The following is a 25,619-nucleotide window of genomic DNA, read 5'->3' as shown; positions in this document are numbered from 1 at the left end:
TGCAATTATTGTCCATACAATTCCTCAGGAGTATAATTTTCCAAAGCAGCGTGCGTTGTGGTTTTGTAGGAATGTTGTAGACGTGATGATTTGAAAATGTCACGACTTTCAGAGAACTATAGTTTTTCGTATCAGTGACAGACAAGGCAGAAGGATGTGATGTTTTCCCCAGAACTTTTATTTCAACAGTTCGGCTCTACAAAAGTTTAGGAGGTTGCCGCCTGGACAGCCTGGCCTCTCTGCACTGACACTCTGGTGTGGGTCTTGGCTAGATGGTCAGTGAACTCCTGAAGGGGAAAAAAAACAAAACAAAAAAACGATTGATCAGAGTACAGCCAATTTTACCTTTAGCTTGAATAGTTTCCAATGAAAGGAGTGCGAGCATTCAGACCTGATAAGGAGACTTGGTGAAGACGGTCTCCTTCCAGAGGTCAGGAGTCAGGTAGCTGTAAGTCTTGGAGATGGCATCAAATGTGGCCTTGGCTGGAAGAGCGAAAATAATTCATTTCTATAACATGCATCTAAAAAGTTTCCCCGCAGCAAATTATTTGCAGAAAATTTTGAGCGTCAATAAGAGGACCAGAAGAGACCCCACTGAGAGTCACACGGAAATGAATTGCACACACGCCTTTTTCTGTATCTCTAGTTAACGACAACTGCACCACAGGCAGAGGTGAAGCTGGGCAGCGCAAGGAGAAAGATGAGCTTGACACCCAAACCAGGTGTTCCAAGTGATCCAACATGCGAGTTTTGAGCTGTAGGCAATCATTAGCCCAATTTGTTGTCTCGAATTGTGACCACTAAATAGTGACAGCAACCTTAAAACATTGAACGTTTGTGTTCAAACACACCGACAAATTTACATGTGTACAACGCAAATGTCAGTTAGCTTCATGCTCACAATTCAGAACTCCATTGGTGAAGCCAGTTGGACTATCACCAAATGTTTAAAAATTCTTTGCAATATTTGCTGTATGGTTTTATAAGGTATAAGACGAGTGCAGCCCCCCCCCCCCGCAAAAAAAATTCTAACAAATCTGTTTTTTGAGGGGGTTGCAGAACAGCTTCAAGAGGGAATGGCAATTCGTGAGCGTGGTCACTGAACGAATTGTAAACTTGAAAGTCAAGACACCACTGTAAATGGAAGATCACCATTTCCCCCAGCGATAAGCGAGAATTCATTGCCATCAAATATTACCAAAGTTGCCAAGCGTGGCAGTGCAGCCCCTGGCGGATGTGTAGCAGTCATCGATTCCGGCCATCATGAGCAGCTTCTTGGGCACAGGAGCCGACACGATACCGGTACCACGGGGCGCCGGGATAAGCCGCACCAGCACGGAGCCGCAACGGCCCGTCACCTTGCAGGGAACCGTGTGGGGCTTGCCGATCTTGTTACCCCAATAGCCCCTCCTGACGGGCACGATGGAGAGCTTGGCCAGGATGATGGCGCCTCGAATGGCGGTGGCCACCTCCTTGGAGCACTTGACTCCCAGGCCCACATGGCCGTTATAGTCACCGATGGCAACGAAGGCCTGTGAACACGAGACACGCTCACAGCTATAGCTCCACTGTGGGGAAAGTCACATCCCGAATGGACATGAGGTAAGAGGAATTCACCTTAAATCTGGTGCGCTGACCAGCCCTGGTCTGCTTCTGGACAGGCATGATCTTCAGCACCTCATCTTTCAGCCCGGAGCCCAGGAAAAAGTCAATGATTTCAGACTCCTGTAAAGTTTTAAAAAAATACATGGTGTAGGACTGAAACCGCCACATAACAGCAGATTATAAATCAGAATTGTATTACAAATTTTCTATGCATTTTATGCTTAAAAGATTTTGAGTTCAAATACATTTACAAAACCCCCTCTAAAATACACAACATGCTGTCATTACAAGCCACGCAATTGCACATGAGATGTTGCAGGAGGGTTTTACATACTACCCTCCCAAACGTTTGGAAAAAAATAGTTGAGATTTTACATATTTGGGCCAAAAATTGATTAAACTGTAAATGGTACCCAATCAAATGATCGTGGTAGACCCAATCATGAAGTTCAAATCTTATTACAAGGCCAGAAATTGAGACTTTTCTTATAGCAAGCACGAAAAAGTAACAGTTTATTTGATAAAGTAACCTTACACAGAACTTACTTTGATGGGGAGAGAGTACAGATAGATCTCCTCCAGTGACTTGATCTTCATGTCCTTAACCAGGCGGCCAAGCTTGGTGACTGGGATCCACTAGAAGGGAAATATTAAAATAATAACGTCTTCTTCGTGTGTCTTGATATAAGTGAGTGCCTTTTAAATGGGTAGGAACAAGTGATCCACTCACTTCCTTGTCCTCGGCCTTGCCTCCCCGGGCACCGCGGCCTCTTCCACGGCCTCTGCCGCGTCCGCGGCCCCGACCGCGACCACCAGGGCCAAAACCTCCGCGAAAACCTCCCCTACCACCGGCGTCGTCCGCCATTTGCTGTGGAATAAAACGCTAGACATTACTCTATGAGTAAAGTCGAACGCGTTCTGCATGACTTTGTGGTATCCGGCATTCCAGTTACAAAAGCACACGAGTTTCGCCGCCATATTCTGAAATAAAGACTACACAAATTATGTATTAAAACCGTCATTAATATCATCGGTTTCAGTAAAAAATAAGTCTTTACGTTATATTTTAGCAGCCAGCGATAAGACTGAGATGATGATGTGCAAGATTTGTGCGGATTATGCGTCCAAATGTGTGAACTTGCGCCTACTTACGTGATCGTTATTACAGGAAGAAGGTCTGGTGAAAGGCCCAATGGTTTTTATCCACACGAAACATCGCGATGTTTAGAAATAGGATCTCGCCCTATACTGCCTCGCAGTGGCAACCTTTCGCTACAAGGCGTACATAAATTACCGTACAGTATTTTATGTGTGTGTGTGTGTATACAGTGTGTATACAGTATATATATATATACACTGTATATATATATATATATATATATATATATATACACTGTATACACACACACACGACAAAATATTTCAATTACTTTGAAAGAAAAATATTGCATGTTCTTTGTATGTACAGAACAAGAAAGGCCCATTTGTCTTAAAAATTGTTCACAAATCTGTGTTAATCAGCACTTCTTTTTTGATGAATCCATCCATCCATCCATCTCAGGTGTGGATAATCAAGAAGCTGATAAGACAGTACGATGATTGCACAGATGTGCCTTTGGCTGCCCACGTAAAAAGCCATTAACATTTTCATTTGATAAACTTACCTTACACTGAACTTTTTTAACGACTGAAATAAATGTTTCCAAAAGGATACATTCTTCGACACATGTACTGTATTTCCCTGTTTCATTTATTTTCCCCTCAAAAAAATCCAACCAATAAACAACAGTTGTACATTTAGTGATCCTTGTTTTATTTACAATATGTAACAAATTCACTCAATATAATGTGATGATAAACCTACCTGCATATTCCCACACAGATCAATGAAATAAACAAATTCTTCCCTCGACTGTCAGCCTTCACTGCTGAATCTGGCTGCTGTGGATCTGGAGCTGCCCTCTCCCAAGTCCTCCTCCGCCTTGTGCAGCTCATCCATCGCCTGTAGACTTTCGCATATCAGCCCAATTTGCCTCTTCATGTGTGCCATGGTGTTCTGCATCTTTCTCATCTTCTTTTGCAGGGCGGCGGCGATGGTCCCGTGGTTCCTGCACTTGGCCTGGTACTGAAGTTTGAGCTGCATGTAGCAGTTGTGCTGAGCCCGCGTCCGGTGGGAGAGCACGGTGCCGCAGCCCATGTGGCACGGCTGGAGCCAATGCTCACAGTGGCGCGCGTGGGCCTCCAGGTCGCGGCGGAGGAGCTGCGCCCGGCACCCGGGGTACGGGCAAGGGACCAACTCGAACAAGCAGCTCAGGCTGTGACAGTACTGCTCCGAGAGGGCGAATGTCGCTGCACAGCCACGGATCTCGTTCTTACACTGTAATAGACATAACATAACAAAATAAGTGGATTTGTTTTTTTAAATAGAGAAATAACATAAATAACTACTTCTAGTTGGTTGTCACTATTTTCCATGAGTGGTTGCTTCAAACACCATTTGTAATACTGTGTATAACAATAAAATCCATTGCAATTGTTTTTTTATATCAGGAAAATAGCACATTCCATTATATTTTATCAAACCATATACAGTAGTAAAGACCAAAGTGAATAGAATGTAAAGAATTTTGTCAATCCAATCCAATCAATTTTTATTACCTAGTCCACTTTATTATATGCCGTATTAAGTCATTTATCAAACAAAATGGCAAGTCATAATCACAATGGAGAAAATAAATCTACTTTAACGTAAACCACATTTGAACAATTTTCTCCAACTAATTCAGGAATGAACTATAGCAAATATGTGATGCAGAGCATACAGTATCTTTATAAGGCCAACCTTTATCTTCATGCGTCCTATGGACTTGCTGAGTTTGAACATGACAAAGATCATGCATGCGTTAATCGGCTTTCGGCAGCAGGGGCAGGTCTCTTGTCTGACAAGGACAAAGAACAGTGACTCAATAATTGCTTTGAAACGTTTGGCAAAACCCCATGTTTGGTTGTACCTCTTGAGCCACTGTAAAATGCACTTTTTGCAGAAGACGTGGTGGCACGCCGCTCGAACTGGGCACCGCAAGACCCCCTGGCATATAGTGCAGATGAGATCATAGTCCGGGGTGTCCACAAACTGCTCCACGTCATAGCCACCGCTCTGCGATGACACGTCTGCATCCGTCTGGACAGTGACAACATCAATGGGGAGAGAAGAAGAAAATGTCCCAAAGGATTTTAGGGAGATATTTCCAGCCAAGTTTTCTTTGATTTACACATCACAAAAGCTCAGGAGTGGCACTACACAGGGGATAGGGAGCGCTATAGCCTCATTAAAAAAATCTGTGTAGCCCCAATTAAGCCACTCCAGCATTTTATTTGAGATATATTGTATATATATGTTTTTCCTTTTTCTCAACACCGCTTTGAATCGGTCAAACCTCCTTTTGCCCTGGGAGAGAAAAATCCTGGCGCTGTCCCTGACAAAGCTTAATCTACCAAAAAACTGGTCAACAGCAAATTTGAATCAGAGATGGGTTTATGTGACCTTAAACATATTTTTAGCGCTGACTTAAAATATGTATATTTTTTTCTAGTGTGTCAAAATGTTTTAGATAATTTAATGTTTTTGGTTTTAAATTTGACCAATGCCAACTTGCACAATACGAATTTTACCATACATTGTAATTTATATCTGATGTGCTCGAGTTAAAAAATGAAAAAATAATACACGAGGACAAATTTAATCAGCACAAAAAAGAAATGTTTACTTGCATCTCAGATCTAAGTAAAAACATATTGACCAGTCACTTTGCTTGCTGTTCTTCTGTTCTCAAGCAACAGTCTATTCCATCTTCTGACTGTTCATGTGCAGACTTGATTCACGAAAAAGTGGCAAAACAAATATGAATTTGAACCATTTATACTTGGATTTCAATTGCTCAATTTGAATAAATACATTAACATGAAGATCAGAGCATCAGAACATCAGAACATGAAGCACATACAGTAATTCCAATAAGTACTGTTTATCTTGAATTATTGTATTGAAAACCTGAATCTGAATACCATTATTTGAAATTGAAAATCTTAGTTTGGAAAGCACTGAAACTTGAAAGTAAGTCTTAGGTTTCTCATCCCTGGTCTACATTAAAATTTTCAATAAAAAGGCTGAATGTCAAAAGTGCTCTGTCAATCACCAACGTTCTTCCTTACATTATAAGACATAAGATAAGAAAAGATAAGAAAAGCTTTATTAGTCTTACAATGGAGAAATTCCCAATTCACAGCAGCAAAACATGTGCATTTCTAAGTGTACAATATACTTGTGACATATTTAGTTTGAAGAATGATGCTCATCCTTAGTTGATTACAAGAGCCTCTTAAAAATAATGATAGAAAAATCACAAAAACGTGACTGGTTGTATTTAGGCAGAATTAACTTGAATGTGAGGTTCGGGGAATGTTCGTAATATCAACAATAAAACGCTGGTTTAAAAATTCTCTTTGCAACTCACCATGTTGTTCGTTTCCACTATCCCTTATGGTTCCATTCCAGGAGAGCAGCTTCACTCCACATCCACTCACGTCACGGCGTTGCGGTCACACCCGTGTTATCACGACAAAACATGCATACGTGAACATTCCTGACACACCATGAGGGAGGACCCGTGTAAGCCCGGCATACAAATGACAACAGTGAGCAGTCAATGGTGGCAGCCTGCCCTCATTTTGTCGCGCGTACTTTCCTTTCCCTGCTGTTCTAGCACCAAGCAAACTTTGTTAGCGAAGGACGATTGACCGCGGTTTTAGACCATCCCTATTTTAGGTGTCTTCACAGGGCGAATGACCAATTTGTGCATGTAACATCATCAATTCAGAGTTCACTCTGGTTCCACTCCAGGAGAGCAACTTCACTCCACATCAAATCAGAGTTCAACCTGAATTGATGATGTTACATGCATCTGGATCTAATTTGTGTCCATGACAAATTGTGTTTCAGACACATTTTATTTATTCCATTATACCGTGAGGAAAAAAAAACTTCACTTTTGGCATGTGTAAAACTTTTGATTGCATTTAACAGATAACCCAAACATACACTTGTTAGAACACTGTCGACGAATCCTGAAATATACTTGACCAACCAGAACGTTGGTTGAGTGGATTTACTGTGATTTTCAACAAAACAACCAGAGAAAAATGGATACAAACAAAGCCTTACTGCTTCGTGGCAAATATGGTCACCCAGGTATTTATTCCAAGTATTGCATTTATTTTACTTAAGTATTGCATTACAGCGCTTCAAATTAATTTGAAATTTGACATATTCGTTCTCCTGGGATGGCAATCGTTGCATGGAAGGAGCCAGGCTTTTCAGGAACATTTCATCCACTGAAGGTGACTGGGCTGGAATAGAGGCACGCTGTCTCAAACATTGCGATTGACACTCCTCTACCTTCCTTTCCTTCTCACTCTCTGCGGTGCTCTATTCAAAATAACAGCTATCCAACTAGTGCATGCACATCAGTGGTTTGGTTTTAAAATATTGTGATAAATTAACCTCTCAGCGGTCAGGCAACGATGAGTTCACCCAGGGAGAATAAAAACTCTCTCAGGATATCACCAAGAAACGTTCTGAAGTTGAGATAGAAACATGAAATTTCGTTACTGTATCCCAGAACCAGATCAGGGAACAGTTCTAGGCCACAGCAGTCATCCAACCACAGTACTTTCGTAAGGATCTGATGTTGCATTTCAAAATAAAAGGCGTATGAAATATGCAGTTTTGAAATGTACAGTTGAAGTAAGAATAAATAAATAAATACGTTTTCGTTATCCCGTAACCAGGCTATCTCGAGGCCACACTAGGCCATCCACTATCCAACCAAAACACTCTAATTAAGCTCTGACATTGTATTCGTCTCTCTCTCTTTCCACGCGGTCTCTGTCATGGTTGCAAGAGTTATCATAAAGTACCGGGTGCCCACAAATAGCAGCGATACTTTTCGCCTCTGCCTCCTCACAACACGCCCGACAACTCCAGCCACGTCGCTTGAAAATGACGTTTTACCATTCCAACCAAATCAGCTCAGTGTCTTCTGATGACGTAGAATCTTTGCGACTCACCTAACAACATGCGGGAAAGACGTGTTGACTATAACCAACATGCGGACTCATAAATCATCAATTTCAAGGAACGCGTTCGATAGAGCATAAAGTTTAGGTTTGTGTTGCAAACATTATGGCGAATATCAACCTTCATTTCAAAACAAAGTAAGTTTGAGTCCGGTTGCACAAACTGGTGGCTGAACGAGCTCAAGCTAAGCTAATTGTAGCAAGGACTCACTGTCTTCGACAATTCTGTCATTCTTTTACAGTTATGCGGTTTCAAGTAAGATTGAGCCTTTCTACAAAGGAGGCAAAGTGCAGGTATAGTGTCAAGTTGTTTATTCAAATGTCAATATTTTCAAGAAGCCTAACCACTGTTTTACAAATAACAGTAGTCAAATCAGCGAATTGCCCCTTTTGCTTTATTTCTTTGACAGGTCAGCAAAGATGAAAAATACATATTTTGCACGTGTGGCTCTCGTATCAATGTTCTGGAGATCAGCACAGGAAAGATCGTCCACAGCATTGAGCATGTAAGGCCAAAACCCCCTCGCAGTTACAGCGCTGTGATTTGACATGTTTTTCTCATTTCTATCTCATTTGTACAGGATGATCAAGAAGACATCACATCATTCGCGCTAAGCTGGGATGATGAGGTAAGCCTGCATGCTTTTTTTCTCAGCGAGCTGAAGCAAAACCAATGTTTTTGGTTGTGTTGAAGTGTTCGTTGCGTTCCTGTTTCGTGTCCTTCCTCAGATGCTGGTAACAGCCAGCAGAGCACTCCTCCTGAAGCAGTGGGACTGGAGAAAAGTGCAGTGTACCCGCACCTGGAAGGCCATACACACAGTTCCTATAGCCAGTATGACTTTTGACTGCACCTCCACGCTCTTGGCCACAGGTCCGCATTAATAAAAAAAAAACACCTGTTATTTTTGTTGTTGCACTCATTTGCCCATTTTCAAAAGTTATTGCACAGTTTACATCACGTCTTCTACATTTGCTTTTAGGTGGCTGTGACGGCACTATCAAGCTCTGGGATGTAGTAAAGCAATACTGCACTCATAACCTTAAAGGCTCTTCTGGTGTTGTACAGTAAGTGTGAAATGTGCCTTCATGTCATTAACGCATGAACTCAGTAGCCACAAGCATAACATCAATCTTATGTGTGCAGCCTGGTGGAGTTCCACCCAGACATCAGCCGTCTGCAGCTCTTCTCATCCTCCCTGGACTGCGGCATCCGACTGTGGGACCTGCACACCAGCCAGTGTGTGTGTGTGCTTAAGAGCCACTACAGCGCCGTCACTTCCCTCAGCTTCAGCCTTGACGGTGATACCATGATCAGGTATAAATGTTCAATGTGTAGAAATATATAGTCCGATCATGTGCCTTGTCACTTGTTCCATATTGAAAGCAGCTTCGGGGAAAACGGTTGTTGTTTAAAATGAGAAAATAGCTAAGAAAATTGGAAATTGGATTAAAAGTGTGAGGTGATGAATATTTGTTGAAATTGTCTTTCAAATAAGAATTTGTGATTATATAGTTCAGGGAGAGATAAGATCTGCACGGTGTGGGATCTGAAAAGCCGAACCGCTAAGAGAACTGTACCCGTCTATGAGGTAAGCTTTTGGATGTTAAAAATTAATGTTATTTGTATTGTGTCATCTGTTGATCTAGAAATTATCATTTGTATGCAGGCTGTGGAGGGTGTTGTGATCCTGCCTGTGAAAAAAGACCTCTCGAAAATAGGAGTCCAGAACACAGACTTACATTTCATCACAGCTGGCAGCAAAGGTTCAGCTTTGACTTGGTCCTAAATGTGCTAACAGGCTATTTCTACATTTCGTTGCATTAAAAGTCTTTCCAACTGACCCATGCAGGCCTATTGAGAGTGTGGGAGGCTAGCACGGCCCGCTGTGTTTACAGCCAGGCCCTCCCACCCAAGCTCGGCCCTTCCTCAGAGGATGAGGATGAGGAGGAGACTGAAGACGACCCCCGCAGTCTAACGTACTTGCTTCACCTGCCTGAATCTGGCAGGCTGGCCACTGTCACTGCGGAGCACAACATAGTGCTCTACCAGCTGCCTGCTCTGAGCACGCAGCAACAGGTGAGTCATGAACGTCATGGATCTGGATACTTAAGTTTATCAATTAGGTCTAGAAACATATGCAAGTGGTGCACAAATTCTGCCTTTCAGACTTTGGTGCTCAGGATATTAATCCAATATGTCGAGTGAGGTTTTGCTGTCAAATATTTTGTGGTTGTTTTCTACCTGTCATATTGTCGACCTAATTACTTCAAATAGTTATTAAAATAACCCCACACCCCATTGGTTTTGACTGGTAACCCACTGTGGATAAAAAAATTCTACACACCCCTGTTTCAGCATCAGGTCTTTGTGAACACATTTTCGTTTTGTTTGAATTTGTCGCGGAACTTAGTTGGAGGGAACCAGTTAGTCTTCCCACAAAGCTTCCAGGCTTCAGCAAGAAATTAAATATCAGGAGAGGCCAACTAGAACAACGGAACTATATTTGATGTTAATAATCAAATGAAATTCTTGCTTCACCTTTTATATGACTGATTTTAGTTCCACAAGTCATTTAAGTCTGGGCCACTCGTCTAATTTGAGTTATTTCCCACAGTTTGTGGGCTACAGTGACCAGGTGCTGGACGTGAAATTCCTGGGTCAAAACGACAGCCACATTGTGGTGGCCACCAACAGCTGCCAGCTCAAAGTGTTCGAGCTGCTCACCAACACCTGCCAGATCCTCTACGGGCACTCGGGTGAGTCGCCAGCAGATGGCAGCGCGTGCTTGCACATTGAGCTGCAGGAAAACGTGAGGGTGTGCACTGAAAGCACAGTGTACCACACTGCACTAGGACCAGGGGAAGCAAAGGAGCGCGTCGTCATTGAGTTGATTTTAATTAGACTTATTTTCGACTGGACCAGCTTTATAATAGCTGTACAGAACAAGGAAGGTCGAATAGTTCTTTCGGAATTTCGTTGACTCATTATGTGCCACTTCGAAGTGGCCATAGCCTTTGTACTGGCCGCTGTCCCGGCACGCACAGCAAGTTGACGCATTTTATATGACTACTCTTCTCAACCGAGTCATCAATGAATTAGACTCAACTCTCAAGGCACTACTGTTTGTTTTATTTGCATTATGTTTTTATTAACTTGGAACTTTAAACTACTCCTATTTCCTATTTCCTGGTACTGTAATTTAATTGTAAGGATATTGCCCTTAGAGTGGAAATATGATGTAACAATGCTTGACGGGGTTTTCATAGATGACTCTGATCCAGATCCTGCTGTACCTGAAAGAGGGATCACATTCACTATTTTACGCAACATTGGTCATAAGAGTGAAGACAATGCTGTGATGATGTGATGACTGACTACTGAATGGGCAGGTTGAAGCAATGTTACCGGTAATCTTTCATATCGTATTTCCTTCGTCACAGATACTGTCCTGTCATTGGACGTGTTTACAAAAGGCTTTGTCTTTGCAAGCTGCGCAAAGGTGAGCACACATGCCTGCACCTTTCACAGTGACTCTTTTCCAGCAAGTAATGCCCTCGATGGTAACGAGCACTTGTCCTGTTGTGTATCCATTACACAGGACAGATCAGTGCGTGTGTGGCACATGGACGCTGACAGCGGTCGCGTCCGCTGTGTGGCCTACAGCTCCAGCCACACAAACGCTGTGGGCTCCATTTCCTGTTCCAGGTAGCACTCAGCACCGTTTCGCACCGTGCTCCAAATAATTACACATGATGGAGGAATTAAACATTTGAGCTTCAAATATGATCGGTATAAAAGGAGAAAAAGTCAGCTCGTATCCACCGTCTTTCCATGATCCCGACCCGATTGTGACCGAGAAATCCATGAGGGTTGATGGCAGTATATCTCAAAACATTAACTTTGTTCGTCAATCATCATCGTTCAGCATCTGTCAGAGAAATGTGGAGTTCCTTGCGTGTTCAACTGTTTTTCAAACTGTTGTGCTTAATAATTGGCATGATTGTATTTTGAAAAACAAAACACCGTTGTCAGCATTAGTCGTATTTATTTTTACATATGGATATGTTGCGGAGCCTAACGTCATTGTGGATGATAAGGAAAAAAATGCAGTGTTAATCCCAGAGACGCGCGGTGTCAAAATCATTTTCATACCAGTAGTGATGGTTTCCCTCAGAAGGCAGTTGATTGTGCAAACCACGTAAACGTATGTAATATTATCGCATATACACCAAATCCCATATAATTCTATTGTTAGTATATATCTTGTTGACACCATCTTAAGTTCCATCTTAAGGAAACATGATATTTCCTTCCACTGCTATGCAGATGGTTGTCAGATCTATGTCCCGCGAAGCAAAAAAAGACGCTTTCTCATGAAGCCCACTTTTATCATGCCTGGAGGAAATCAAAACCTGGATGGCACAAAATTTCTTGAATTTCAATGAAAAGAAGACAAGTGTTAATGTTTTGTCTCAGTGGCATCCCATCCTGTCGACTTGGGCCCCCTGGCTCCTTATCTTGAGTCAAACAGTCTCAAACTTGGGTCTTAAACTGGACAGTGATTTTAAACTGGACCGGAAAATTGGTGCCATTGTTAAATCCAGCTTCTTTTATCTTAGGCAGCTGGCTAAAGTAAATCCTCATCCTTCTCATGAGCGCTTTGAAACAGTAATTCATGCCTTTGTCACATCCCGGCTGGATTACTGTAATGCACTTTACTTTGGAGTCCGCCAATCCTCCATTAAGCCTCTCCAGTTGATCCAGAATGCTGCTGCTCGCCTCTTGACTGGTACTCGTTAGAGGGAGCACATTACTCCTACTCTGGCATTACTTCACTGGCTCCCTATACATTTTAGAGTTCTTTTTAAGATCCTATATTTGATTTCAAATACCGGTATTCAAATGGCCTCGCGCCACCTTACCTCTCTGAGCTCCTCCGCCCCTACACACCTACACGCCTGAGGTCTGCAGACCAGGAATTATTGTAAGTACCAAGAACTAAGCGGAGGCTCAGAAGGGATCCAACCTTTTCCGTTGCTGGTCCCTCTCTTTGGAATGACCTCCCACTGAACATTGGGCAAACCCCCTCGCTGCCCATCTTTAAAACTCGTCTCATAACTCATTTGTATTCTTTGGCTTTTGACTCAGCATGACACAGACTTGATTTTAGTTTTACTGTTTTTGTCCACAAATTGAATTGGAAATCAGAAGTCAAGAAAAATTGTAGCAATCAAATATGAACTTTTGGTCCTTAAATGTTAAGGAGGCAGTTCGGTACAAAACAACAAATCAATTCAGCAAGAAACATAAATAAACAAAGTTAATTTGCTTTTGTTGGTCATGTAAGATTCTGCAACACCTGTAGAGTAGATAATTCAGGAAAATTAGCATTCATCCTCCCCTTATGCGTTCCAAATAATTTGCTACACAGTGTAGACACGTTTCGATCCAAAATGACACGTTTTTCATTCAGGCGTGTTTGTGTGTGCGCAGGTTGAAAACATCCTTCATCGTTTCCGGCAGTCAGGACTGCACACTTAAGGTGTGGGATCTCCCTGCAGACTTAACTGCCACAGACACAGACTTGCACCAGCTGGCTGCACGTGCCACGGAAAAGGCACATGATAAGGTACAGCAACAACGATGAACTTGATGAACCAGAAAAAAACGTGACTACAAAATTACTACATGCATGCATGCTAGCGTATGTTTTAAAGGCAGTGGGAGCAAAACCAAGTTCAGTTATACTTTATTTAAGATATCCTTTATTCGTCCCACACTGGGGTTATTTAACAATGTATTCATATTATTTTTTGATCTCATCTTAAAATCCATCAAAGTCCAAAATGAAGAGCTGGGCAAGTTCACAATCAAACACGCCATGTTCCCTCGTGTCGCTGTCACAGTCGGTCTTGTTGATGCCGGCATTTGCATAAACTCGAACAACAGTGCAAGCAGACACGAAAGCCCAAGCATTGACAATCCCAATGGCCCGGAGCTGCCTCCCTGTTTTAGTAAAGCTGTGTTCACCAACATTCCCACGCCGTTCGCGGTTTCACTCTGGCCGTTTCAATCCATTACCATGGCCACTAAACACAACAGTGAAAAATGACTTCACACACCCCGTTGTGCGTATCGCTACCCTGCTTGTCCCCTTCTTCGCTACAGTGCGGTTCATTGGGATGTCGATGGTGAGCGGCACCTCAACCGTGTTGGTGATGTGGTTGGGCTGAATTTGTTTGTTGGCATTCTATTTGTTGTATTTCAAAATGCAAAATATGCTAGTCCTTCATCACTTGCCTTAGTCCAATTGCGTATGTAGGAACATGGGGATTGGTGGAGAGAGCAGTCGTTAATGGAAGCTAAGTGAGGCCGGCAGGGCCGCAAAACAAAGGATTAAAATCTCCAAGAAAGCTGTAGGAGCGGAAGATGGCCAGCGTTTGCCTGTAATCCACTGGATGTTGCTGCACCACGGTAGTTCTTGTTTGGACAAATAGATGGCGCCCATTTGGGAGAAAATGTAAGACATTTTTTGTGAGTCTCATGGTTGTGAAAATATGGTATTTATTGAAGTGGTAGGTGTGTGTTTGCTTCAATGCCTTGAGGTTGAGTTGGCCTCTTGTGTGTAGCAATTGTGATTTTTCAGCCGTGCAAACCATTCACCTAATTATTCTTTGGCTTACGTAAGTTGGCTTGTCTGGCTAATAGTTCTGCGGTTCTGGGTGAAACTGCAGCTTCGGGCGTTCATATGTGGAGTGTACATGTTGTCCCTATGCGTATGTGGGGTTTCTATCCCTCCCTTTTCCGAAACATGCTTCTTAACTTGATTGAAGACTCGGAAGTGTCCATAATTGTGAATGTGAGTGTGAAAGGTAGATGCCATGTGATTGGCTGGTGGGCAGTCCAAAGTCAGCTGGGCCGCACACACACACACACGCGCATGCACGCACGCGCACACACACACACACAGACATACACACACACACACAAACGATACCACCACTTCATTGAAACATTTTCCGGAAAAAGCTTATCAGATGATCTGACTCAGATTTAATGTCAGTCTGAATGTGACTGCTTTGTTCTGAACAGAGCCACATCCCCAATGAATAAGGCTGTGTACACTTGTGCAACCGCAATATCCTAGTTGTCTATTTTTATGTCTTCTTTAAATTAGTTTTTTTTAAACATTTATTTTAAGTCGGACAGGTTGTAGGTCACTAGGGTGGAAAAGGTTTTGGTATTTTTTATTTATTTTTTGCCACCACAGGAATCTAGCATTTCAACCGGGGTGTGTAGACTTTTTCAATTCACTGCCCTAGCGAAAGAAGAAGAATAGAGTAAACAGAATTTCAGAGTAGGCGTTTTGGGGGTTTATTTTAAGTCAAGTGGCATTATCAGACCTGCTTGCAACAGTGGATTTCTTAATAAAGCACAATAGCAAATATCAAATATGCCAACTATAGAATCATTTGGAGGTCGAAAATCTATCATTGCAACATTACAAATATCCTGCATCTCATGTGAAAACTATTTGCTCAATCTAGCCTTTTCCAGCCATTGTATTGAAATGCCACTCAGTGACGTTTCAGTATCCACCCCAGTAAGAATTTGTGGGAAAAAAGGTGTAGCATTATCACTTGAATGATATTTGAGTCAAAAGAGCTAAATCCTTTCTTGACTAATTCCTTTCACTCAACAATGTGTCGTTTGTTGTCCGTGGTTTCGCGTTTTAAAATTCCACTTTCAGGAAAGAACTTGATATTTAATTCCTTAGAAATTCTTTTGTCCTCTCCCGTCGATGTTCTGGGTTAAAAAATAAAAGCACCTTCATCACATGGAATCTTGCTTGGTGACATTGCCAAGTTCATTTCTTCTCAAGAGTTGACAGTGCTGTTGAGAGAAAAGAAATTAGAAATTTAACACTGTAATTTGAACATAACATACCAAACAAATGAGTGAACAGAATGTTTTTGTTGTGTAAAAAAATTGCTGTTGTGTTTAAAAAAGAAATCTGCTTTTTAAATTTTTTTTTTATAAACTCACTCATTTGGTCGTTGAATATGCAAGGAGTGTCACTCATGCTGAGACAAATTTGAATGCATAGAAAAGAGCATCACAATCCTAAATTTTGTCACGACTCTGTCTTTCCAGGATATCAACAGCGTGGCCATTTCTCCTAACGACAAGCTGCTGGCATCTGGCTCGCAGGACCGCACGGCCAAGCTGTGGTCACTGGCGGGGGAGTCGACCATAGAATTACTGGGAGTATTTCGGGGCCACCGGCGCGGCATCTGGTCCTTGTGCTTCTCGCCTGTCGACCAGGTGCTGGCCACCTCCTCCGCTGACGGCACCTCTAAGCTGTGGACCCTCCAGGACTTCAGCTGTCTTAAGGTGGGCCATGGGATACAGCACATTACTTATGAAAATGAGAGTAGTGCAGATGATCATGTTGTTAAATTTGAACATGTTATAATGCGTTTCAAAGTAGAAAATATGTTCTGCTGTTTTAATTAGACATTCGAGGGGCACGACGCATCTGTGTTGAAGGTTGTCTTTGTGAGCCGAGGCACTCAGCTACTAAGCAGGTAAATTCTACGGTTTTGCCGGTTTATCAAAATACATGCAGATAACCAGCGATTATGTTCTATGAACAGCAAAAAATACACATCTTAATTTGACAACAATCAAGCTTTCAATACAAATCTTGAAAGAAATAACTGCTAAATGTTAATATTCAATATTAACACGGTGTTTAAAATTGTGATTATTAATTTAACTTTTTGAGCTGGGCGGATTAAGATTTTTCCTACTCTCTAATAATAGCAATTTTACCGATGCTCCCTCTGCAGCGGCTCTGACGGTTTGGTGAAGCTTTGGACCATCAAGACCAATGAGTGTGTGAAGACGCTTGACGCTCACCAGGACAAGGTTTGGGGGCTCCATGCCAGCAGGAAAGACGACAAGATGGTCACCGGCTCGGCCGACTCCAACATCACTGTGTGGACGGTGAGGGATGACAAATAGATACTGTGTAAAAATTATACCGTAATAAAAATTTGTCAACCTGCTTTACAACTAGCTTTAGTATTAGCTAGCTAGCTAACTTCCCCACCAAACAGGCACTTATAAATAAAATATATTATTTTTATTATTATAGATAGATGGATGGATGTACCATCTCACAGTCTTCCCGAACCCGCTTTAGCATGAGCTAGTGAACTAACTAGCTAACATAATGGATTTTCATTACATGAATGTACTTCACGTTTAGCCAGCAGGATTTAATACACAATTCAGACTCTGTGGCATAGCCCATTTAAAAAAAAAAAGAAAAGAATCGTCCATTTTTATATTTATTTCAGTTTTCAAGTGACCCATTTTCAAGAACGCTATCTTTACATGAACAAAACAACTCTAACCCGCCGCATGAGCACATACCTAAAATGTGTCTGTCTCAACACCTTCGAATTGGTGCCAAAACCAAAGTCACCACAAGTGAAAGGCACGGAACATAATTTTCCCTACGTGATGTTCTTACTCTATAGGGGTGTCTGTGAAGGCGTATGTGTTTGTGCATACTTCATTGTCTATTCGTTTTAATGTCAGGCGCTCAGGCTACTGTGTGTTTACACTTACTTCAAGTTGGCATTTTCATCTGTGGCTGGATTCTGATATGAAGCTATCACATTTCAACCAATTTTCTCTGGTTACTCAACAATGTGAGAACCGGGTCATATGGAAGAAAATATCGGTGTTTAAGAAAATGAAGAGGATTGGTTAAGCCATGTATAGGTGGTCCTCAGTTTATGAGTTTATCCATTTTACTTACCTACGTTCAAGAGAACTAAAGTCAATTCTATTGTCTATAAACATCCTTCCTTTTTTACAGTTATTGACAACCTAGTCTTAAATGAAGCGAATATAGATGATTCTGATTCTGATTCCGATTCTGATATGCCTGTTTTGGAAAGCCTGATGAAAACTGAGGCAGATGAACATAAGTACATTTTATTTGGAACTAAATTATTTTGTGTTTGGTTATCAAAACTATTAAAAAACATTACCATTTAAATCTAATTTCAAAATGTATTTTTTTTTATCAATCATCAATCATTAATCACTTTATCGGTTGTTAAATTTGCCCCAAGACTGTTCTGGTCTACAGTAAATAATTGTATGAAAAACACATCTCGGCCAATTATAAAAATTAAAGAGTTTGCCTTCTGGTGATGAAGTATCAATAATAAAAAAAATACCACAATTTAGAGGTCCAGCAATATTTGACTTTTCCATGCAAATGTTCTTGTAACAAGACTTTGTCAATACAGTATGCAGAAATAATGTCTTATGTCCATTACCAGGATGTGACGGAGATCGAGCTGGCTGAGGAACAGGCTAAGCAGGAGGATCAGATCTTGAAGTAAGTCACCAGGCCACACAAATTGTAAACAACCTGCTCCACACTTGAGCAAAGAGTGCTGCTTTTGGAGTCAAGGGTCATGCCCGTCTTTTGACAGTGACAACACCTCGGGCTGGAAAGTAGACAGGTTGCCTGCATGCTTAGCAATCACGCATGTGCATGTACTTACTTAGTCATGGTTTCGTAAGAGAAAGCCTTTTTTAGACGAAGCGGACAATGTGATCTATATCAACTTTCGGAGGTAGAATTACTTCCTGGTCTTGCTTTAACGTCGGTTCACATTAATCTCTAGACATTGGACTTGACATTGTATAAAGATGGAAAAAGCTGAACCACCAGGAGAAGCAATAATATATATGATATGATATTGTGTAACTGGTTTGAGTGTGTTTTTGTACCTTTAATAGTAAATATCATTAGTTGATTTAATCAGATGATAAATTGTAAAGATGAAAATCTGTGCAAGTACTTCAGGCATTCTCTTTCAGAGCAATGATTCCCCCCCCCCCCCCCCCTTGTCTGTTCTGTGGACAGAAACCCGATTTGAAAAACAGAGTTGAGCAGTGGTTCATATTCAATGGAGTGCGATCTGAAAAATCTGGCTTGTTGAAATGCTGTTCTGTTTGCCTCCCCGTTTATGTGAAGGCAACAGGAGTTGTCCAACCTGCTCCACGAGAAGAAATACCTGAAAGCGCTCGGCCTCGCCATCTCGTTGGACCAGCCTCACACTGTGCTGTCTGTAATTAAAGGTACTTAACCCTTTCTTGATCTTGCACATGTAAAAAAAACAAAACTGAAATGCATTCAATTCCAGGCTCGAGACCACAATCTTTTTTTCAGTTTCCTCTCGTTTCATTCGTCTCAGCCTTATGGTTTTCCTGCTTCCTCCAACACAGGCATGTTGTTCGACCATTGCGGTTGAAGGTTGAACCTTTTTTTCACTCTGCCATAGTTTCCTCATTGTTCTACTTTGGACTTGCGCCCATTTCCATTCATACTACAGTGCATAGGGTAGTAGGCGGGATGCACCCTGAACTGGTTGCCAGCCAATCGCAAGGCACACAGAGACAAACAACCATCTGCGCTCACACTCACACCTAGGGATAGTTTAGAGCAGGGGTGCCCAAACTTTTTGGACCGCAGATCTACTTTTCGATCAACTAACCTCCCGGGATCTACCCTTACCGGCACGCACACGCGCGCACACATGCACATGCACACACACACACACACACACACACACACACACACACACACACACACACACACACACACACACACACACACACACACACACACACACGCCATGATGAGAAACAGCCTGAAACTGAGGCATGCGATGCACTTTTGCAGCCTGTTAACTATCGTAGCTCACACGTATCGTTTTAAAGTGCTTCCCTGGGCCCTCCTAGATTCCTATTCTTTGCCCGTGCCCTCGGTGAATTGTACATGAAGCAAACTCTGAATGACAATAATGGCGATAAAAGATAGAGCGCAACAGCTCTGATCACAAGCTGCAATTGCAGACTGCTGAACGCTAAAAACATCCGGTGACGTAGACACGCGCCACCGTAAATTCAAGATTTACCTGCTTTAAATTTTTAAATATTTTTTTTGTGAAAATGAGACTGATAGGATGATTAGGGTGCAGTGTACATTAACACAAAAAAATGTATTACTAACATGTACAAAGACACACAAATGGTTGTTTGTTTTTTTTTTATCCTCGACACTCCTGGGATCTACTTGGGACCTGTTTTAGATCTACCGGTAGATCAGGATCGACATAATGGGCACCCCTGGTTTAGAGTATTCCACTAATCTCCCACGCATGTTTTTGCAATGTGGGAGATAACGGAGTACCCGGAGAAAACCCACGCAGGCATCGTGAGAACATGCAAATTGCACACAGGAAGGGCGGAGCCAGAACCATGCACCTCAGCACTGTGAGATCGACGCACTAGCCAGTCGAACACCAGGTCGCCCATCCATCCATCGGGCGGCATTTGAAATCCAATTGCCGAAAACTATGCCAGTTAAGACAACTATTCATCAGCATGCACGGTCATGTGTTACCCAGGCAAAATCTATGCGACGAAATTGTGTACATTGGTCGCTCCATTGCTACAAGTGGAAAAGTTAGTGCAATGTCTCGACGTTTCATCATTCTGCTCCAATAATAGAAAAACAATCGAAAAGAGTATTTTCACCTATAAATAATCATTCACTCACCAGTCTGTCATCCCTTATTGTTGATGTCTGCTTTGTTCACAAGGTGATACTGAAACAAGTACGGTAGTTGTTTGTTTTGGCCTTTGACAAGAGTGGACCGGGAGCAACGCAGAAAAGAGCGAAATATTGAGGCCGTAGCTGTGGCTCAGTGGTCATTTATGCTCAAAGATGAGTTGATGTTATATAATTCGTGACACCCTGTTATTAGAGAAAGTACGTGCAGGATGTGACGGGCACATTAGGAACAATCTGGTTCCACAGGTTCCTGCATCGTACTGAGACAGACCTTTATGGTATCACCTCATTTACATGCATGTTGAGTAACGTGGCGTTATGCCACACTGCTGAGGCAACAATGTGCGAATGGCTAACATGCCACATGAGCTCATTTGGAAAATATGGAAAGGTCCTCCTTTGTTGCTGACGTAATGTTAAACTTCTGTTCCTTACAGCAATCCGTCAAACGGAAGACAGTAGCGAACTTCTGGAGAAGACAGTTTTGAAACTTCGCGTGGATCAGAAAGGTAACCGGAGATGAGTGCAGCATCATCCATGATCTTACCATGAACCGTTTATTGCGGTTCTCTGTCTCACTCGCTTTTGTCCCCAAAAAAAGAGGCACAGCGTGGTGTATTTGTCACTCTGTCGAAGTTTACTGTAAAGTGACCCCGAAAAACAGATATTGAACACTATATATTTATTCAACAAAATATTCGGACACACCGTACGTGTAATTCTGCAGTGACAAAAGTCCACAAGCATAACATCACGACCACCACAGACAAAGTAACAGAAGTTAGCATAGATGTTACACTTATTCTAAACCTTCGAACAACTACTACTTTGAGAGACCAGAGTGTGTCATCCCTTAATATTATCATATTTTGTTGCATTCATCACTTGGCAAAAACAAGCACAATTTAACAGGAATGTATGATTTGTAAGTTGTGGAGTCAAGTACATTGTCCCCTTTGCTGCTGTCGTCTTTCTCAAGAGTCGCTGCTGCGTTTCTGTGGGGTGTGGAACACGAATGCCCGGAATTGCCTGGATGCCCAGGTGGTCCTCAAGGTGCTGCTCACCCACGTCCCACCTGAGGAGCTCATACAGTACCAGGGCGCCCGCACCGTCCTTGAGGGCCTCATACCGTACACAGGTCAGGAAATTTCCAACGGCGGCCCGTGCATTGGGTAGCCCGACCTTCAGTTGGGACCCACTTCTCAAGACTGTACTATCGCATCACAAACCATCAAATGCAAGTCAGGTGGGCAAGAGGAGAAGTGACAGTAAAACAGGCCAAGATCCCCATGTCAAATAGAGAGGCAGAGCAAGGGTCCAGTTGCATAGTAGATGTCTTAAATCGAGATGTAAACATTACTATCGACATAGCTGCTCTGATTTCCACAGGTGAGGCATTACGTCGTTCTCGAGCCCGATTCAAGACTGCATGCTCTCGTTTATTTTTTAGTTTTTTCCACAGTTGAGCAAGCAAATGTAGTTCAAGGCCAATCTCTTAATATTTCAATACGAATGTGGCAATGTGAGGGAATAAATAAAATGACCTGAGATGAGGAAGTAGGAGTTCTCGGCTCTTGGAACGATTTTGAATTTGTGCAGGCAGTGCAACATAAAATAGCATTGTTTCCAAAGCAGCTGTAGTAATCCGCAGGGATACCGGGCTTATCAGTTAAAATACAATACATCTTTCTTTGTTTACCGGTTTCTTACTCTGTAAGGTGGCACTCACATGCACTCAAGTAAGCTTTGATGGAAACTTGGCAGAACAAAGTGAAACCACATAATAGAGTACGTGCAAGAGACAATATCACATGAAGGCCTTTTCCCTGCCCTTAGAGAGACACATGCAGAGGATTGGCCGTCTGCTGCAGGCGTCCATGTTCCTGAACTACATGTGGCAGAAGATGAGGGTCGCCGGCGCACCAACCAGGTGAGGGATGCTTGTCTTTGCCATGAAATCTGAAAGTCAAGGCTACTGGCTTACAAGTAGACAATACAGGAAATATATGTAATTTACCCCCTCTGAATTCTAGTTACGCCAACGAATAACATACCCGTTGCAAAATACATCAATCTATTGAGCACTCTGGTATAGAAGCCAACCCCCCAATTAGATAAGGATCTAAAAGAGAACTTTTTTCCCACACCGAAGCCACACATTATTCCACATCCTTTGACGCCCTCTCAGATGTATAGTATTTGACTTAGCCTGACGGCCGCAGTAGTATGACTCAGGTAGTGTTGATCAATGTCTGGAGGAGAGAGACAGTTGGCTAACTTAACTAAAGCTCAAGCTGAACTTCAGCAGTTCCACGGAGCACAGAGACAATATGCCTGTAAGTATCGATGGGTGTTCTCCTTTTGATACCATAGTATGCTAATTTTTGTTAGCCCATTTATGATGTTTCCCATTTATAGCTAGCGAACTAATGGTACGCTTATAAAGATGGCAGTGATGCTGTGTTGAACTTACTTTTTATGCCAAATGAATGACTTGAAGCAAGAACATTGCCTCTTATTTGGAGAACTGTCAAATAAACCGGACATAAAAAGTCCGCACACCTTCGTTCAAATGCCAGGATTTTTTGACTTAAAGCAACATTTTTCCATTATTGATGTGGCCCCTAAAATTCAATTGAATAAATGCCTCTGATTAACCCCACTAAAATTTTCTGTGCTCGTCAATTTTCCCTAGGTGTTTTTTACCGGTAATTTATTTTTGCTTCTTAGCTGAAGTCTAACAGTCTTGTGCTAACACTGTCTGCTTTATTTTTATTTTTTATTTTTTCCAACTGAACTGGGGTCTTAGTCAAGTTGAAGGGAATTACAAACAGTTACAAATAACAGTCATTGTTAGCACAAACATTTGCACCCGCACATCTCACGTGATGGAAAAAAAATTATAGCATAGCTGATATGAACTGATAACGGTTCTACACAGAAAAGATTTGGTCAAACAGTCTTTCAGTTCCAAGATGGTGGACAAACAAATACAGGTCAGGCGATCAAAATCTATCTGTGCTCAGAAATGTATGTAACTGCTGTTCTTTTCACAAATATGGCATTTGAGTGTAATCCAAATGTCCCTTCTTCTCGACTAGCATGAGGCAAGATGAAGAAATGGACACTGCACCTCTTGCCTCTGAACCCGTGTTTATGATCGACAAAGAGGGTGGAAAGGGCAGCGGCGAAGACAATCATGATAAGGGTGATAGCGGAAACGATGGAGATCCAAATTGTTCCGCTGAAGAGGAGGAAGAGGAAGAGGATGATGACGACGAGCAGGTGAGCACCACCAAGAAAGCCACCACGAATGGGAACCACCATCTGAAGAGTGACGTGAGTACTGAGGAGGAAGACCAGGAAGAACAAGAGCGGTATCAAATGACAGTGAACGCTGCAAGAAGTCTCCCAACTTTCCCACAAGGCTCTGCTCTCACGAGCTGACCGACGTCATGAAATTCTCATCCACACCTGCGGTCAACTTTTTTTTTTCCATTAGTGACAGCGATCCATTGAGGAAGCAAGAGGAATGCATTGTTGTTTAAACACAGCAGGAAGAAGCAACAACGACCAGCAATGATCGTTTTGTTCTGCTCGATCGACCGGCTCTTCTGCAGTCAAGCGAGACGCTATTTTTCCGTTTCTTTGTTGTGACTACGAAATAAACATGTGCTTGGTTCTGCTTTCTAATTAAAATGAAAGAAGACATATTTTAATTCTAACAGATTAGTGTGTTGAAATGTTCTTCATCTGTAGCATGACCACAGAAATGTGACATCTTTTCATGACTGCGCATCCCTCGTGTCTCTTACGCAGCTGACCTGGGATCAAACACAAAAAAGGTTCACGACACAACCCCAGCACGGGGCCAATGGTAGTTTACATACTGTTAATCATATTTGACTTTTGTGCACCTGATGTTTAATTGGGCAAGAAAGTTTTCAAAACAGTGCCAGGAAAAGGAATGTAATAATGGGACCAGTCGTCGTATAGTACTTCACATATCTGACAGCTGGTGTGGAATTGGGGTTAAAAAGTTCTCGACACAATGCCAGGAGAAATATAGCTGCGCCAACAGGTGTATATTGGTTCATATATCTGTGCTTTGTGCAACTCGTGTGAGATTGAGTGAAAAGATAACACCACACAATATCAGTGTCAATATATATATATAAAGTATAAGAATGATAATGGGCCACTGATAATGCAGTTCCTAACATTTTATCTATAGGATTAGGTAAAAAGGTTCACAACCTAAAAGCGGTTTGTTCGAAATCCCAAACTATTTTATTAGCCCATGATTAGGGGCTAATACATTATGTAGAAATAACTAAAATACAGTCAGATTTGCGTAAATGACAACCAACACGTCTGCTCACAATGGACGTGACACGAGGAAGCGTCGGAAGATGAGAGGAGTCGGGTGGCGGATTCGGGTTTCCTCAGTTTGGTTGAAAACGGGTTTTAGGTCATACTGTAATGCGAGGCGTAAAAATGTCACATTTTCTGGTCGAAATACGATTTAGCTGATAACAGACGTTCGAAAATCGTATAAGGAAAAGTAATATGCAGTTGTAGTAATAGTAGGACCAACGTTAAAGTTGTTGTTCACATATTTTTAGATAGCTAGTGTAGGGTTGAGTGAAAAGGTTCATAATCCAATGCCACAAAAAGTAAGAATCATGGGGTCATTCGTAGAGTAATGGTTCACGTTGCTGGCCATGCTGCAGCTGGCAAAGGGTTGGGTAAAAATCTGCACAGCACACTATGAAGGAAAACTGTTAATGTAATATCATGATCGTGGGAACATTAATAGTGTAATGATTCACATATCTAACCCTTGCGCAACTGGTGTCGGATTGGGTTTCAAGGTTCACAATGAAATGTCAGGAAAAATGATATAATAACGGAGCCATTGTTTGTGTAAGTGGTTTGCATTTCTTACCCTTGTACGACGTAAATGGAATTGGGTGAAAAGATTTCACGGCGCAATGTCAGAAAATGTAATCGGGCCGTTGGTAATGTCATGGTTCACATCGTGCGGCTGCCGTGCGATTGGGCAAAAGGGTTCACGGTGCAACATTTGGGACTGTAATAGTGGAGCCGTTGTGAGTAGCGTTTCATCTAGCTGACATTCAGACAACTGCCAAGGTGAAAGGTTCACAAACAAATATCAAGGAATTGATGTTAGCACTGGTAGTGTAG

The 25,619-nt window shown here is 42.1% G+C and overlaps 3 protein-coding genes and 1 long non-coding RNA gene across 4 annotated transcripts; 1 reads left to right on the top strand and 3 right to left on the bottom strand.

Moving 5' to 3' along the window:
- Window positions 1-157: 157 nt before the first annotated feature.
- rps2 (ribosomal protein S2) lies at window positions 158-2,860 on the bottom strand. The gene is made up of 7 exons (XM_052049072.1): window positions 2,758-2,860; window positions 2,336-2,473; window positions 2,152-2,241; window positions 1,618-1,725; window positions 1,199-1,532; window positions 392-483; window positions 158-287 (listed from the first exon to the last, which is right to left on the bottom strand). The coding sequence occupies exons 2-7, from the start codon at window positions 2,468-2,470 to the stop codon at window positions 207-209; spliced, it is 840 nt and encodes a 279-aa protein (XP_051905032.1). The 5' UTR covers window positions 2,471-2,473; window positions 2,758-2,860; the 3' UTR covers window positions 158-206.
- A 534-nt stretch (window positions 2,861-3,394) lies between these two features.
- Window positions 3,395-7,647, bottom strand: rnf151 (ring finger protein 151). The gene is made up of 4 exons (XM_052049073.1): window positions 6,120-7,647; window positions 4,617-4,786; window positions 4,448-4,544; window positions 3,395-3,982 (listed from the first exon to the last, which is right to left on the bottom strand). Exons 1-4 carry the CDS (start codon window positions 6,120-6,122, stop codon window positions 3,521-3,523), a joined length of 732 nt encoding a protein of 243 aa, XP_051905033.1. The 5' UTR covers window positions 6,123-7,647; the 3' UTR covers window positions 3,395-3,520.
- Window positions 7,648-7,695: 48 nt separating this feature from the next.
- Window positions 7,696-24,136, top strand: tbl3 (transducin beta like 3). The gene is made up of 23 exons (XM_052049047.1): window positions 7,696-7,878; window positions 7,983-8,034; window positions 8,151-8,246; window positions 8,322-8,369; window positions 8,470-8,611; window positions 8,721-8,805; window positions 8,885-9,055; window positions 9,254-9,329; window positions 9,408-9,504; window positions 9,591-9,817; window positions 10,356-10,497; window positions 11,182-11,240; window positions 11,340-11,446; window positions 13,235-13,370; window positions 15,896-16,135; window positions 16,259-16,329; window positions 16,594-16,750; window positions 18,106-18,164; window positions 18,810-18,913; window positions 20,849-20,920; window positions 21,391-21,549; window positions 22,248-22,341; window positions 23,513-24,136. The coding sequence occupies exons 1-23, from the start codon at window positions 7,847-7,849 to the stop codon at window positions 23,856-23,858; spliced, it is 2,772 nt and encodes a 923-aa protein (XP_051905007.1). The 5' UTR covers window positions 7,696-7,846; the 3' UTR covers window positions 23,859-24,136.
- LOC127589792 (uncharacterized) lies at window positions 15,092-16,711 on the bottom strand. The gene is made up of 2 exons (XR_007959506.1): window positions 16,577-16,711; window positions 15,092-15,634 (listed from the first exon to the last, which is right to left on the bottom strand). It is a non-coding gene; the product is annotated as an uncharacterized LOC127589792 (long non-coding RNA).
- Window positions 24,137-25,619: the final 1,483 nt, after the last annotated feature.

The sequence above is a fragment of the Hippocampus zosterae genome, chromosome 17, assembly GCF_025434085.1.
Source record: "Hippocampus zosterae strain Florida chromosome 17, ASM2543408v3, whole genome shotgun sequence".
Taxonomy (NCBI): Eukaryota; Metazoa; Chordata; class Actinopteri; order Syngnathiformes; family Syngnathidae; genus Hippocampus; species Hippocampus zosterae.
Note: the sequence above shows the minus strand (reverse complement) of the source record. Positions and strands in the feature narration are given on the sequence as shown.